The sequence below is a fragment of the Argentina anserina genome, chromosome 1 (genome assembly GCF_933775445.1).
Source record: "Argentina anserina chromosome 1, drPotAnse1.1, whole genome shotgun sequence".
Classification (NCBI taxonomy): domain Eukaryota; kingdom Viridiplantae; phylum Streptophyta; class Magnoliopsida; order Rosales; family Rosaceae; genus Argentina; species Argentina anserina.
In genome coordinates, this window is record NC_065872.1 from 14,440,660 (window position 1) to 14,456,704 (window position 16,045).

Genomic DNA, 16,045 nt, shown 5'->3' on the forward strand with positions numbered 1-16,045 from the left:
GTATTCCAAATTGGCTACTAATTGCAACAACATATTCTTGCCCAAATAAAGAAAAGGCAACAAATACACTTGTCATCAATTTTTTTTAGGCTGATGTTATTAACACACTTCTTTTGTTATTAACACATTCATTCCCTAGTATTGCATGACATCATCTTTTCAAAAAATCACGTGAGGAAGAGTGTGTTAATAGTAAAAGGGAGTGTGTTAATAGCACCACTTTTTTTAATCATAATCTTCTTCTATAGCTTTGTTGTCTTCTAGATATTCCTTTTTGGAAATTGTTATCAGATGTAGCATAATTATACCACCATAAATCTGTACCAATTTTTTTTTAATGCAAATATGCTTAAAAAATATATAAAAGATCTACATGTGAGGAACTCTGCCACCGAGAGTAGATTGACAAGTGACAGCTCATGTCTAATTTTGAGGAAAGCAAGGACTAAAATATCGGGTATCGAGGAGATATCGAAGATAAAAAAATAGAAATTTTGACATAATATTAGATATTGAATTAAAATTCAACAAAGATTCATGAGAAGTGCTTATATATAAAAGCATTTCCAAAATAATAATGAGTTGCTCTTAGTAGAGATGGCCGGGAAGTATGGGTTTTATATATTCAACCAAGGGCACATTTGTGATTTTCAAACTGAGAAGCGAGGGTAAAATCGTCCCGACACTGTAGCATGCTTAAATGCTTGGAATTTGATGCAAATGTTTTTCACAACAAATTCATTGTTATAACCAATCTTTCGTTTGAACAAATGTGTGCATACCGATTTGCATTAGTCAGATCATACCGATTCACACTCTGCTATGTATCTCCTCAGGCAGATCATACCGATTTGCATTAGTCCTCTTGTTCATCAGATCCAAACATGAGAGCCTAAACAAATTTTTAGCATGCTTCCCAATCAACGTTACAGTGATTTGATCATATTCATGAAAAGCTTGTAGTTGTTTTCCAAATGAACAATTTAAAATGTATATGAGGGGATGAACAACAAACCTAAAAATTGTTATTTGTAGATACAACAGTTACTCACTTAGCTGCATAGTTTGCGCGTTGACTGAAAATCACACGGGTGATTAGTGCTAGTTGGTGTAATTTCACCTGCACACAATAAAGTATACCAATTTATTTAACTAATTCTGGATTATAGTACAAACTGTTGCTCTTAGCTAATAACACACTATGGTTAAGCCCTGATAAGAATTTATGCAAGTAGACTGCTGTATTCCGGTCATAATAGACTCGTTGCTCCTACTATCCACCAGTACCTTTAATTTGTACATTTGTACATCTTCGTGCTTCATGGTCCCAGATCAAATTTTTTTTCAAGGTCTGACCAAAGAGTGATTTTGACCATTTTATTTCTCTCCTACAACATTGCCATAAAACTTGAATCATTAAAAAAAACGACATTGCTATTGCTAGTTTCAATCAGGCAAAAGAACCACACACACACCTATCATTCTCAAGAAAATTTCAGATTGATTCATTCTCATTCCTTGCTGCTATGAACAGTGTAACTGGAACGACCTCCTTAATGCAGACATACATATCTTGAATCATAATTTCACACACACAATCAGCAACCGTTAAACTATACTGTAAGCTAATTATTATAATTATTAAAGAGAATACTAAAATTCCCACTGCTCAAAAAACTCTTTTCTTCTCTTTATCAAACTTATGCTGCTCATTGAAACAGGTTTCCACTTCATGTAAAGGCAGGAAGTGACATACATGTCTTAGGACTGGACACATCTCTTAATGGTGTGACTGCAGACATTTCATTAAACCCTATTTCCATATCTCTATCAATGACATTGTAGACTATGAAAGATATCATGGAGGCAGCCTTCTAAGCCTTCTTTCATTTTTCCGGTGTGTGAAAACTCATGTTCATCAACTATGACATGAATAGATTGCCCCTGAATATAATACAACTGCAAAAGACACAGTTGAGGCATCTACGTTTAACGGTCAACAAAAAAAATTCAAGAAACATTAAAATTACAATCCAAATGAAAACCAACACAAAATCCACAATCCAATTCCACTCCCAATCAGTAAGAATTGCCAAAAATCAGCAACAATCAATAAAAATCAATATATTACACACCCAAAATCAAATTGAGTAGTTAAGATAGTACCTACACAATCGAATTCAATCACCCACTACACCCGTCCCGACCAGTTGTAGAACTAAATTGACCTTCGAACAACCTGCTCTATGAACTCCCATTTTGACCGAAACACCAGAAATGATCTGCAAGTTATGAAATATTCATATATATGGCTCAATGTTCATGAAGATTTCATTTATCTAACAATCACTGTTTAGTGGGATTTGTATCATCATCTAAAATGCAACTCATGTATTCTGATATTTGGAGCTTGATTGACGGTGTGAGAGAAGAAATTGAGTGGGGTGTGCGAGAGTGACAGCGAAGGGAGCAGAAGAGAGAATTGAAGAGAAGGGCGGCGAGGCTTCTAGAGAGAGGAAAAAAAAAGACGCAGAAGAAAGGAGAAGACAGTAGAAGAAAGGAGAGCAAAATCGGAAATTCAGTGTAGTCGAGGTTCTGGTTTTGAACTCTGTCCTCTTCTCTTTAGTTGCAGACCAAACTCACTTCTCTTTCTTTTTCGTCTCGGCACACACCTGATCTCGCTCTATGCTGCGCTGGATGATTTGAAAATCACGTCTTCCTTTCTCTCTATTTCAGTTTGATATGCGATATTGACAAAAAAAGATAAGGGCGACTTGTACAGGGAGAGGACTAGAACAGGCCGAAGCAGCCCAGCCCAATTAAAGACCCATCACTGTATGTACTGTAACTACTGTACCTAAACTGACCGAGCTATAATATATAGAAATTTGAATTTATGAGGGAAAATTATTTCACAATAAAACACATCAGTTTTATTCAACTTACACCATAATAATTTTTTTTTTTCAGAAAAAACTAGCACCATTATATTTAAAATTATCATCTTAACGCGATTTGTAAGTGAATAGCAAACCAATGTATTTTTTTTTGTGCATCTATGCTAGAATTGGCATTTCAACTTTTCACGCACATAGTTGACGGTAATTTGGGAGCAGGCCACTTTGGCAATTTATATATTTTTCTTACTGTTGCCGCAAATAGAACGATTCATCATTTAATTGTCTGATTGGTTGGTGTCAATGGCAATGACATTGGTGGTTGAGATCAGCAGTATCTCGTTTTACATTTGATTATGCACAGATAAACTTGCTAGTGATAACATCTAACGTGCCACGACTTATCGACATATATTGTGTTAATCCCACAATCACACTTATCTTAGCAACGTCAGCTATCTAACATGCCACGACTTATCAAAATGTAGTACATTTCTTAGGCCAAAAGGCTTGTTCATCCATTTTATTAAAATGTATTGATTCTCTATAGTGAATATCCTAATTACATCATGAGACAGTAAAGTCATTTTTGGCAAAATGTTACTTTGGCAAAAGAATTCAAAATGATCTAAATACTTCTTGAGATCCGAGCCACCCATCATCAACACCAATGTTTCAAACTGCCACAAAAGTTGACAAAACCTCAGAGAGACATGTTGGAAGACAGAACTAGTGAAGTGAAGCTTATCTTAAGCTAAAGCTTGTCTGCAATGGCAGACTACGAAACCCACCACCACCACCACACCTCGATCCCAAAAGAGACTGCCCTGCAAGCCCTCAACACCATCATCCAGCTCCACTTTGAGAAGACCCTCGAGAAGAAACGATCCATCGACCTCCAAAAGAAGGACCTTCACAAGCTCTTCCAGCTCTTCTTCCTCTTCCTCGCCCTCGTCTTCCTAGCTCAGTCTCAGCCCTCCTCCCGCCTCCAATGCCGCCACTGCTGGGTCCCCATCGTCCTCCTCTCCCTCGCCCACCTCATCTTCTACGTCTCCGTCGCCCAGACCCTCCGCTGCATCAACGGCTTCAAGTACCAGCGCCGCTGCCACAAGCTAACGTTGGGGTTGGCCACCGAGAAGCTGAGGGAGATGAAGATGAGGCTGGGGGCTAACGGCGGAGGCGGCCATGAGTTTGATGGGATTGGGGATAGTGAGTTCGAGATTCATTATCAGGAGCCGCCCGAGAGTTATTTTGAAAAGTTCAAGAGGAACTGGGCTCTGCATTTTGGGTTCTTGATTGTCATCTATGGCTTTATGGTGGCCTCTTCTGTTGTTCTGCTTTGCTTTTAGGCAGTGTTGTTGGGTTTGGATTGATAGAAAGTTGATCTTAGATTCTTAGAGGAGGGTTTTCTTGATTTGATGTACAATGTGGAATCTGGGTTGCCCTCTGAGCTTGAGGAAGTTGATGGAGATTACTTTAGGTAGAAAGCTGAATCACTTGAATGTACTAATTCTTTTGAAATTTTCCAACTGAAACTGGTGTGGCTTTTGGAGAACATTTCCTTCTTTTGATTGGTATCTTTGGACCTTTCCACATTCTCTTTGCAGTGTGCTGTGTAGTGTTGCAAAGTATTGAAGCTACATTGCCACAAGGTTGGAGTTGTCAAATTAATTCATTGTGCGAATCGATCGCTTAATAGTTATCGATTCCAAAGTTTTACTCTGGAACACTATAAAACACTAGGGGAAATTGCCAACTTCTCAATACTAGAATAGATAATTTTGTTTGAATTTGAATTTTGAAATGGTACCACTCAGGCACCCACATAATGATAAGTTGGGCACCCAATAGTCTCCTTAGTCCAGCTTCCCTGACTGCTGGGTTTCCTACTTGGAAATGTTTCCATATACAAAAGAAACAAGAATGAAAAGGGTGAAAATGAAAAGTAATATATTAACAAAATCATGATTGTCACGATCCCAAATTTCGAATGATAAAAATTCGAGTTCGAATCTATGAAAATTCTAAAACAATCTTAAGTATATTGAAATCATCTTATCATAACAGTGAATCGAAACTGAGTCCACATCATGACTCAGTCGACTTAAATAATACACAACCAATAGAAATGTAAAATTCACTCAATCCTCACCACAAACAGCAATTTGAAATCTTCGACAATCTTCAGCGAAATCCCTCTAATTTTACTAATCCACACATGCAGAACTATCTCATACATCATCGAATAGGTGCACTGAGATTGCAAACACAAACCCGGTAAGCTTTACAGCTCGTATGAGTAAAACAACAATATAACATGCATAGTAATACGAGAGTAAATACTGAAAACATTCAATTATAAATGTACCCATGAGTCACAGGACGGCTCATCTGGTTGTCAAATAATATCTGAAAATATAAGTACTCATGAGAAATCAAGCAACCCATATGTTTACCCAATTAGATTTATAATACGAGTACTCATGAGACCCAGGTACTCATCTGTTACTCCTCATGCAGTACACCTACGGGCATTGGGCAACCCATCTGTTACCCAAATATCCCAAAAATATGGGTACTCATAAGCTGGTAACCTATCTGTTACCCCTCATGCAGTACACCGGCAGACAGACTAGAGCTCGAACTGCATCGTAACTTTCGTCCGGCCAAAACTACGTTCCGACATGCCATCACGTCCGAAAACTGGTCTGAAGACAGAAAAACACGTCCGAAGACATAACACACGTCCGAAGACAGAAAACGTTTTAACAAAACTCAATGTTAAAACCACGTACAATAACAATCCACCCATGTTATTGTACTACAACAAGCAACTCTTGCTCAAATAAAATAAATGTAGTTGCCACAGTATAATTCATTTGGAAATAAGAACGTAACAATATATAATATAACAACTCATATATATGTATCGTATTTACTATTTTATACACATACACACCCTACTATATTATATACATGTCATAGTTCGATCTTTTTAAGAAAACGTAAATATGAGTCACCACCAATGGTATGCTCGTCATAGTGAGATTTACTCACATTCACCATAGTCCATAATCACAAAAACATTTTCAAAATCATTTATTAAAATAGCGTTTCACTTACCCATGAACCGTAGACGATCAAGTTCATGTAATTTAAACCAAAACATATTTTTAAAATAATTTTTATAAACTAGTGATGCAACGACTATGGTGACAACTTAAACTAAATTCAATAATTATAATACTACTTCGATCATGATGATCATTGTGAGGTTTACTCACCTTATTTCCTGCGTGCAACTTCCACGACACTGAAATTAATTTCCTCACTCGTTTCGTCGGCCACCTAATAGCATGATAAAATGCTTAGAAAATGATACATAAAATATCAGGTGACGATTTCAGTACAGCTAAATGATGTTCATAAAACACTGTTCATGTTTTCCTGTTTTTACTAAACATTGTTCAAATGTACTGTTTTCAGAATACTGTTTAGCATAAATGTTCATGACTGTTCATAGTACTATTCATGTGGTGTCACTGTTCACCGACCGTCACCAATGACCACCAAATTTCACCACCACAATCTAAATGACATTCCTAACAACTTCCTAGTTCACCACAAAATCTAATTCTGAGCCTAAACACTTCAATTTAACAAAAACCGAAAAGCCCTAATTTAACCTAGGATTTATTTTCTTCGATTCTCCTAGCACACAACGATTTGGGATAAATCTTTTAGTTTAAGGAGAATCTTACCGATTGGTTGCCGGAAGAGGGAGATCCGACGAGTTGAAGTTCGGCGAAATATGTATTTTCGGGAGAACTTCCGGACTTCACCGCTCCCAAACGGCGGCGAGATGGCGGGTGGCGCTGCCACCAATCGGTAGGGGACGCAGCAACCTTTTAAACGTGACCGGGGCGCCGCTCCATGGTGGCCGGACGACAGAGATCCGGCGGCCCAAAGTCAGCCACTCAGAGAGAGAAAAATCTGGGATTTCGGGTATGAACAGTACCTATAAACAGTACCCGATCCGAATTTCTAATTTTTCTCCCATTTTTCTCTTTAATTCCTCTATTTATACTATTTTCCAACAATGTCCAAATACCTTTTGATTCATAACTTCTTTATACGAACTCTGATTTAGGCGTGCCGCGTGTCCATGAATTCGTATCGACGAGCTCTACGACTTTCATGTAAGAAGTTTTTTAAGAAACCCAAAGAGTCAAAAGTCAACTCTTAGACTCGTCAAATTGAACGTTTCCGAACAATTAATCTTTCGAACCATTTCGTTTTCATCTTCGTCTAATAAAATTGGACAATGACCAACTTAATAATATCAGGAAACTCATTGGAAATTAGATATGAATTTTCGAGGTATTACAATGATAGTTACAATAAAGCTCAGTTGTTATTATAAGCCATGGTGGAAGCTGATAAGAACAAACCAGGACCTATTGCAACAGCTTATGCTGAGGATAATGCATTGCATAAAGAATTGTAAGCATTGACACAATGTCTAAATTTCTCTGCTGCCATTTCCTGTAAAGAGGCAGAAGTAGGTTACAGGAAGTTTAAACATAAAAGATTAAAACTGATTTTCAATATAAAGGCACAAAAAATCGAGAAAGATAGATGCAAAATGATTCAGAATAACGTTGAGTGAAGTAAAACAAGCCACCATGCTGTGCAAATTGGAGCACCAGTGCAAACATCAAATTTCTACAACAATGCCTTTTGGCTTCTCTTAGGATCAATTGGAAGTAAGGGGTTTTCAAGTCTAGCTGTGAATTGTTTTGTACAGTTATAATAAATTGCTGATTCTCCATACAAGTAAGTTCGATGCTAAAAAAAAAAAATTGGTTCCCAAGTCATATAAGATTATAGCTTTATATGTGATCATTTAATCATCAGACTATAAAGTTACTGTGGACTGTACATCTAGACTTACTAAAACCAAAATAAGAGCCTTTTGAGTAACGCCTGTTGGATAATCTACCAGCTGACAAGCCAACAAAGTATTCCTTTTATACCATTTGACATTCAAGGGTATTGAATGAGTAAAACTAACACAAGAATTCGTATCAAGAGCTGACCTGCGAAGATCCTTGATGCTTGTCAGGATGCCATTTTAAAGCTGATAAGTGGAAACTGCCACATAGAATACGAAGAGTCAATAATATTGGACAACAAAGAGATCGGAATAATTTCTAATGTGTTTGACAGGTTTTTGCTTCCTACTGAAGTATTGGAAAAGCACCAAAGAACTTACGCTTTTTTAACATCTTCGGTCTTTAGAGGACCTGTTGAAGGGAGACCGAGAATTCTTCTATCAGAACATGATCCTATGGTACATTCTTCAACATCAGACTCTATGTCACTGTTGTTCTCCCAACTTTTATTTCTCTCTTTCCCACTTGAAGGCTCTCTCCACTCAAATCCAGATGATGTATCTTGAAAAAAGTCACGCTGTGCATTAAAAGACCAAGTGTACCATCTCTTGCCATATGTCGCCTGAAAGATTGTCTCGGGATGGTTCTCATCATCAGAGAAGCTCTCTCTTTTAAGCTTTCCTGAAGATGTAGCAGAAGAAAAACACTTGTGTGAGGACATATATAACTGAGTGTGAAGACAGGGAGAAGGTAGGAAAACAAAAACAGAGAGGGTTTATTCAATGACTCAAAACTAAACCTGCTTATCATTTGTTTTTGTTAGTTCAGAGTTAAAATAAAAATTATCCTATCAAGGAGTAATGTCAACATTGTATGTCTATAGGCCCCATTACTTCTACATCATTCAAGGAACTATAGAATATCAGAAACATGTATATAAATTTGAGATGCCATTGACACATGCAACTCTGAAATCGTGTTGTCTGAATCCACCTACCAGATGAGAAAAAACCTCATGTTTACATTCTACCTAAAATCTGCTGCCTTTCACAAAAAGTGCACCTAGGAAATCTATAAAGTTTCTGTGTAATTATATCTGACCACATGTTGGATATCAGGAATTCTACACAGTATCAGAAATACTCCACAGATAATAGCTATTTTATACATGTCCTACAGCTCTTTTAAGAATTTTCTAATTTGGAATTGAAATTTCCTATATTCTGAAACCAAATAATTCCAAGTAAACATACACCTCAGATATTTAACACATTCTTTTTTTTGTGAAAACATCACAAAGGGATTTAAGTTATCACCCTCAAAATATTTACTGATCCTAAACCCTAAAGTCAAAGTCTAGAAGGTGGAAACTAGAATTCTGGGATTTACATGCCAGTAAAATTTAGGAGATATGTAATACTCAATCTCGTCCTCCCCAACTTATTTAATTCAGAAGGACAGGACCATCTCGATCGCTACGCAGGTGGAGAAGATATCAAGGAGGACTTGTTATGCTACCTGGGCGAAACACTTAAAGGTCAACTTTCATAGGGCAATCATTACAGGGAAAGAGCAAACTGAGACACACTAATTTTAAAAATAAAGTTGCAGTATGTTTTCAGTTGTAAAATGGCAGTATAGTGAATAAAAATTTCAGGAATATAACTAGGGTATATGTAACAGTCAATCCCTTTCCCATCCACCCTATGTATTCACTAGGGTAGGGGCATTTCGACCACTAGGTAGCGATAAAGATACAAATGAGGATTTGTTATGCTACCTAGGAGTTAACCCCCTTAGATGGGACTTTCATAAGGCAATAATACAAGGGCAAGAGCATATTAATACTCACTGATCTTAAACGTAATATTCTGGTCACTTCCAATTCATAAATTGATAAGTATAGCTGACTACTAAAGTATAAAGATACCAAAACATGAAGGCTTGATAGGAATGACAAAACATATGGTAATATAACTTTACATCAACGTCCCAAAATTCCAAAAGGACACTTCTGATGAAAATGATATGATAGTGAGCTTAGTAGATGCTGCAACTCCAAAGGTACAAATTCTTACTCCTATAGTTGCTCAAGGTCAGGGTTAGGAGCTATTATTGAATCAAGCAGAATAAAACTGAGGTATGGTGTTTCTCTAGAACAGGCATACATTGTCAAGGAGAGGGTGTGTGCACTATCATTGGTTTTTAGGTACTGTATCATTCACATTGTGGCTGAGGCTGTTGAGCAAAGATGATATGACATCTGTGTTAAGTGCTATCCAGGTCTCGGTTAGTTTGTGAAAGAACAATTTTGATAATTGTTGTTGGGATCTAATTGGTGTTTTGAACACTGCTACTTTATTATTAGCTTTGTTTTTTAGTGGACAACTACTCCACAGACTCTTAACGTGTCTTGTATGCTATACATGTTATCGCATTATACTTACTGATCTGTGTAACACTTTTGATAACTCATACTATGATCAGGCAACCTATTGGAGGTTTAAATCCTGTATAAGCTTTAAAAGACTATCAGACCACAATTGAACTTTCACCTAAAGAAAGTTCAACACATCTACGAGCTCCTAAGCAAGCAAAAAATGCATAAAGAACTGAGCTATTCCAGTACTAGCAAAAATATATCTAACAAGGTCTGCCTTGAAAAACATGCATCTCCTGAGATTATCTGCCCAAAGTCCCCCAAACTAGTGTTCTGCATCTATTTTCTGATTCGCAGATTTTATGAAACAAAAGTTACAGCATGGTCTTCAGATAACACCGAAAGACAAGATCTCTATCAGAAATATATCTACCAGGTTGAAGTTAGAAAATAACAGAATACCTTGATGTCTGCTTATAATTATGCAAAAGAAAGCTTATTTGTATTGATACTAAAACATTGTAATACAAAAATACAATAATAATAATAATCAAATGCTAAAATATGGTATTATAGATGTGAGAGAGGAAAAGAAAATTACGTTTCATTTTCTTGCGGTGGGATTTCTGAGCATGTTGACAAGATTTTGATCTAAGATTTTTAGGCGAGCTACTTGAATCATCTTCTTCCTTCTAGCAGTAGAAACAAACCACATATTAGTAAAAGGAAAAAAAATAGGGATGAAAAATAATTACTGCAGCTTAGACACTTAGTCATAGGCAATTAGCAGATATAATGCCACTTCAGAACGCAAAAATAAAAATAAAAGCGGCAGATGTGTCTGCCTCTGATATGTGATGAGGTATAGGAATTGGAACTGGAGCACATATACTATGTATGAGAGTGAATCTCTGAGAGTACATGTGTGATTCTTAGATATTTCATGGATCATTCATGTTTTACATATCATCTATCAGAACTGGAAATCTGCAAGGCCTCACTCAACTAAGCAACTATCATCATGATTGATAGCATTGGACATTTTTAGGTTCTAGAATAAAAATAAACTCAAAAATTGATAATTTAATAAAATATAGCCATTCAATCAAAATTGGTGTCCAAAGTTATCTCTACAGACAGTGGCGGAGCCAGAATTGCCCAGTTAGGAGGTGGGGGTGGGGGAGGGGGGATATAAAGTACGAAGAAACATGTATAACAAATTTAAGCGATTGACAACATTAATTAACAATTGAAAAATGCATTCTAAAAAAAATGAAAATGAACTCATTGTTTGTTCATAATCTCACATAATAATGTAGTCATTTAAATGACTAAATAATTGTCTATAGAGTCATTTAAATGACTACAACAAAAAGGTTAATGCAAGTAAAATGAATAACTACTTGCTAATTGATTCTGATGATGAATATGGCAAGAGACAATTAGGAAGAAAATTATATAGCCAAGAATGAAACTTGTCATGAGGTCGGTGATGAGATTACATGGAAAAGTGGGCCATACCTTTACAATTATATTCTAACCCCATTCAATCTTACTAATAGCACAGCATAATTAACATTGTTTTCAATAGATCTTTTTTTTTTTGGGTGGTTGTTGGTGGTTGGGGGGGCATATGCCCCCTTTGGATTGGATTACAAACAGAACATTTAAAATAAAAGAGCCATAAACAAAAAGCAGTGGGATCATTCTACCTGAATGTGTTGATACGTGACTTTAGGGGAGTATCCTCTGTTAAAGAGGAGATCTTTAAGCGCTTTCTTTGCATCAGCCCGCTTGTGACGGGTTGTGTATCTGATGAAATTCTAAATTCACATAATTAAAATGTTAGAAATGTGTCAATTTTAAAACGAATTGAAAACACAGGCAAGAGAATGAAACAACAGGAATCTGGAGGGGTAAAGAGCTGCAATACTATATAATCCCTTTGCTTTATAATAGTTTTACCATCATGGCAAGAGGAAATGATTTTTTGTTATATTGTTTGCAATACACACACAAAATCCTCCCTCTCTCACTAAAAAGGATTTGTGTGTGTATTTCATGAGTTTTAGTCATTGCTTACGGTGGTATTGCTCAGTAACTAGAATTATGATGTGAAAGGACACAACTATAGACAGGAAAAATCAAAACAATGCACATAGTGTCAGCGTTTTTGCTGCCTTTACTCGCAAAAATTCATGCAATTTCAGGCTTTATTAGGTTCAAACAATTTTTCAAACAGATGTAGTACCTTCGATGGTTGTTCTGTACTCTTCACATCCTGCAAAACATTTGAATATGGTTATTCTTAGAGATACTGTTTGCAAGTTCTACAGAAGGCCCAAGCCTGATAGACAAATACATACCAATTCAGACAATCAATATTGAAATGGCCTAAAACTTGATCCAGGATCCACAAGACCACTTATAAGACCATAAAATCAACATGCAGAAAACCAACAAACTTATGTGACTGATTTTTTTCTTGAAACAATGTGTTCAGATACAATAATGAAATTTAAAGTATACCCTAAACAAACTTACAAACTAGGTGACGAGAAACACCGAATCTATAGTTAAACACTGATCAGTTATCACATCTTCATTCTAATTAAAGAGGCAAACAAAAAAAAAAGGGAAAGAACACATACAACGTGATTCCACTGAAAATAAAATAACTTATAAGTCAAATAAATCAATTCTCCTCATATGCATTCACTTGTAGGAAGTGTTAGTATGGAAAACGCATCTTCAAGGAGACAAGCCAACATAGAAGGATTGATCGCGTGGACAATCCAATAGAACAAATTCATCAAGCTTCTGAAATTAAAAATTGAAAAGGAAGAAAAGCATTGCCCCTGCAACTTCATTGTCCTATGAAATCTAGTCTTTTCCTTTCTCTATATTACTTTCAATATACGGCTTCTCTCTGTTTTGCAGTTTTGCAGAACGCTAAAACTCCAAAACCAATGTCCGTTACAACCATAAAGCACTAAAGTCTCAGTCAACAACAGAAACTAAAAACATGCCTGAAATGAGTATTTAACTGAGGACAATCATAACAAAGAACCGAAATGCAGACATTGGATAGCTTAAAACGATAAGCAACTCACAAAATTCCATTTGTCCCTCCTCTTCTCAAATGAAGCCGGAGTAGAATGAAACGACGCTAAGCGGGTCTTCGTATAAGTGGATGAAATCAATGAATTCTTGAGTATCAGGACATTTCTCCATCTGGGTATCTGCATTTGTGGAGGGGAATATGGAACAAAGTAGTATCAATGTTCAAAGGTTGCTACTTTTATATGGTTTGGAACAACATAAGCTATGTTCGCGCAGGGGTTGTGTGGTTTGGAGTTTGGGTTTCATCTAAATCGTTGAGAGAAGGTCAGCGGGGCCGAAGGTCTCTCCCTCCTTTTCTGCGTCTCTCTCTCTCTCTGCGACTCATAGGCTTTCACAGATTCGGGGCAAAGTTCAGTCTGTCTTCTCTCGTCTTTTTTCTTCGTTAAGTTTGGGCTTAAACCGTTAGTATTTGGGCTTGGGACGTCAAATTTGCATGACAGCCGTACATTTAGGTTTCCTGTGTCATTCAACTAATGACTGAAATTGATGATCGGTAATTGAGTTCTGTTTTTTTTTTCATTTTTTTTAAAAGGTAATTGAGTTCTGTTATTCGAAGAGAATTCGTAGAGGCTGTTGCGATGTGGCACATTGCCAATCGTAAAGGTATATGGTTAGTTTGTAACAATCGAAAGATGTATATCCTCCTTTTTTTTTTGAGTTGACGATTATAACATTTCTCTTTTCGTGCCCTAGCTAGTTCGGGTAAAAACACTGCACTGTATCGGTAGAGAAAACTGACCATAATGCTTCCCTTACCCTAAAGGGTATCAAATCGTTGATATACTGTATCTAGAAAGATTCATTCACTTAGTAGATAGCCTGCACTATATCTGCAGAGAACAAATTAGTAAAGAAATTAACCAGAATTGTAGGTTCATAATGTATGGCCAACACGATGTAATTATAAGGACAGCACACACTCGCTCCCTTGATGCCTTGGCAATCATTCTTTCTGAGTTTCATCAAACACATATACTTTAATATTGATCATATTTGGCCGTCCTGATACTAGACAACTTTGCTCAGATTCTGGCTTTTATCTACTAGATTTGATCAATTTTGTTCATCTTCTAATTAAAATTATCTTAATAATGAGAGATGTGGCCTCCTCTTCCCACTCGTAATAATCGCACTTTAGCACAGTTAACCCAAAAAAAAAAACTAAAACCATTAATTAGTTGGCTGCATTCCACCAACATAGCTTTTTCCTGCATGTAGTCCATAACTCCATATGTATCGATCGTTCTCTTACTTATTTTCTGTGTTCTACTTTTCCAAGATGTGATGTAAAGTGTAACCAATCATAGGATATGGCATGTATGATTTCAATTAAATGGAAAACAAATTCACCCAAAGAGGAAAATAGAAGTTGAAGCAAATATATTTAAGCAATGATAGGAGGAGAGGTTGACCAACAGTTGCTGCATTTAATTTGTTAACCTCTAATTTGGGTTAGCATTCTAATTTCTGGTTCTTGACATTGTGATGTTTGTGCTCATGGAAAGTTATTATTTGCATGATGGTTTCTTGTTCTCTAGCTAAGCGTTACACGTTACAAGTCATAGTTGAATGATGTATCACTTTCAGCATCATTGATTAATTGTTCGTTCTATTAACATTTGCTGGTAAAAATATGTATTCAGCAAGTGTGTGCCTTTGTCATGGTTGTTTTAGTCTATTTTTTTTTACTCTAGAACACTACGCCAGAAACACACTCGGGTGACGGAGGGAAATGGTGGCCTGAATCACGAGCTGGTCGCCTGACGTCTCGGGCGACGGGAAAGTGGTCACTTTAATGGGGTCGCCTCATTGCCGTGGCTAGAACATTGAGGCGACAAGTTATTCAAAAGTGGTCACTTCAATATATTCAGGCGACGAAGATAAGATGCGTCCCCTAAGAATTAAGCGATGGACCTTTATGTTTTGAAGCGACGGCATATTCTGAAGCGACATACAGTTATGTTGGTGGTCCGAATTCAAGCGAAGGGTTCTTGACTAAATAGTTTTGTCGCTTCAGTTTTATAGCGACGAAGTAGTGATTGCCGTAATTTGGCTTCCGTTGTTTCTAGTTAATATTGAAGCGACGGATTCTTTGCTTCCGTCGCCTGAATCTGATTTAAAAGAAAAAAAAAAGCTATTGAACACCATTTCACTTGCTAAACCTGCATAACACAACTGAAATCCATTCCACAAAAACACAAAACAAATCAACTTTCAAATGTTGTTTATAGAAGAAATTTGCTGTTTGAAGCACAAAAAAATTGATAACAAAAGAGTGCCATACCGCACTTTCCTTCAAGCAACATCATCATCATTCCCCTAATATTAGTGCTAGTGAACTACCTCAAGTACTACCGGGTTGTGCAGCCATATATTCCCGCTGGAATGCCTCCATCGCTTCAAGACGCTTCTGCGTGGCTTCATTTTCCTCCCTGGACTTTTTGACTTCCTCTTCAGCTCGGGCAGCTGCCTCCTTAGCCTACTTGACTTCCTCTTCAACTCGGGCTGCTGCCTCCTTAGCCTGCTGCGCGCTCTCCTCGGCCTGCCAGGCTCTCTCCTCTAACTTCCGGCTTCTCTCCTCAGCTTCGTGACTGAGGATGGTCCGTGCTCCTCCTCGTCTCTTTGCCGCCCGTTTGACCCCTCCTCCCATGCATGCAATATAACAATATGAAATGACAAAGAGGATTGAAATCATATATCAAGGCTTCCTTCACCTTCTTAGAGATAGGTGATCATTTAAATTACATCCA

General features: G+C 37.0%; 2 protein-coding genes and 1 long non-coding RNA gene across 3 annotated transcripts; 1 reads left to right on the forward strand and 2 right to left on the reverse strand.

The window, feature by feature from the left end:
* Positions 1–1,008: 1,008 nt before the first annotated feature.
* On the reverse strand, positions 1,009–2,626 carry LOC126798340 (uncharacterized). Its single transcript, XR_007672508.1, has 3 exons — positions 2,167–2,626; positions 1,288–1,388; positions 1,009–1,120 (listed from the first exon to the last, which is right to left on the reverse strand). It is a non-coding gene; the product is annotated as an uncharacterized LOC126798340 (long non-coding RNA).
* A 1,024-nt stretch (positions 2,627–3,650) lies between these two features.
* On the forward strand, positions 3,651–4,591 carry LOC126798256 (uncharacterized). Its single transcript, XM_050525169.1, has one exon. It carries the CDS (start codon positions 3,668–3,670, stop codon positions 4,244–4,246), a length of 579 nt encoding a protein of 192 aa, XP_050381126.1. The 5' UTR covers positions 3,651–3,667; the 3' UTR covers positions 4,247–4,591.
* A 146-nt stretch (positions 4,592–4,737) lies between these two features.
* Positions 4,738–13,638, reverse strand: LOC126798231 (uncharacterized). Its single transcript, XM_050525130.1, has 8 exons — positions 13,286–13,638; positions 12,424–12,453; positions 11,885–11,995; positions 10,774–10,864; positions 8,173–8,473; positions 7,997–8,051; positions 7,286–7,442; positions 4,738–4,861 (listed from the first exon to the last, which is right to left on the reverse strand). Exons 1-7 carry the CDS (start codon positions 13,418–13,420, stop codon positions 7,368–7,370), a joined length of 798 nt encoding a protein of 265 aa, XP_050381087.1. The 5' UTR covers positions 13,421–13,638; the 3' UTR covers positions 4,738–4,861; positions 7,286–7,367.
* Positions 13,639–16,045: the final 2,407 nt, after the last annotated feature.

Excerpts from the sequence above, each read along its gene's own strand:
- LOC126798256 (XM_050525169.1), top strand. The coding sequence starts at position 3,668 with ATGGCAGACTACGAAACCCACCACCACCACCACACCTCGATCCCAAAA.
- LOC126798231 (XM_050525130.1), bottom strand. The coding sequence starts at position 13,420 with ATGCAGATACCCAGATGGAGAAATGTCCTGATACTCAAGAATTCATTG. Across the intron at positions 12,454-13,285 it reads GGAGGGACAAATGGAATTTT|GATGTGAAGAGTACAGAACA; the intron begins GTGAGTTGCTTA and ends AATGTTTTGCAG. Across the intron at positions 8,474-10,773 it reads CCACCGCAAGAAAATGAAAC|GAAAGCTTAAAAGAGAGAGC; the intron begins GTAATTTTCTTT and ends CTACATCTTCAG.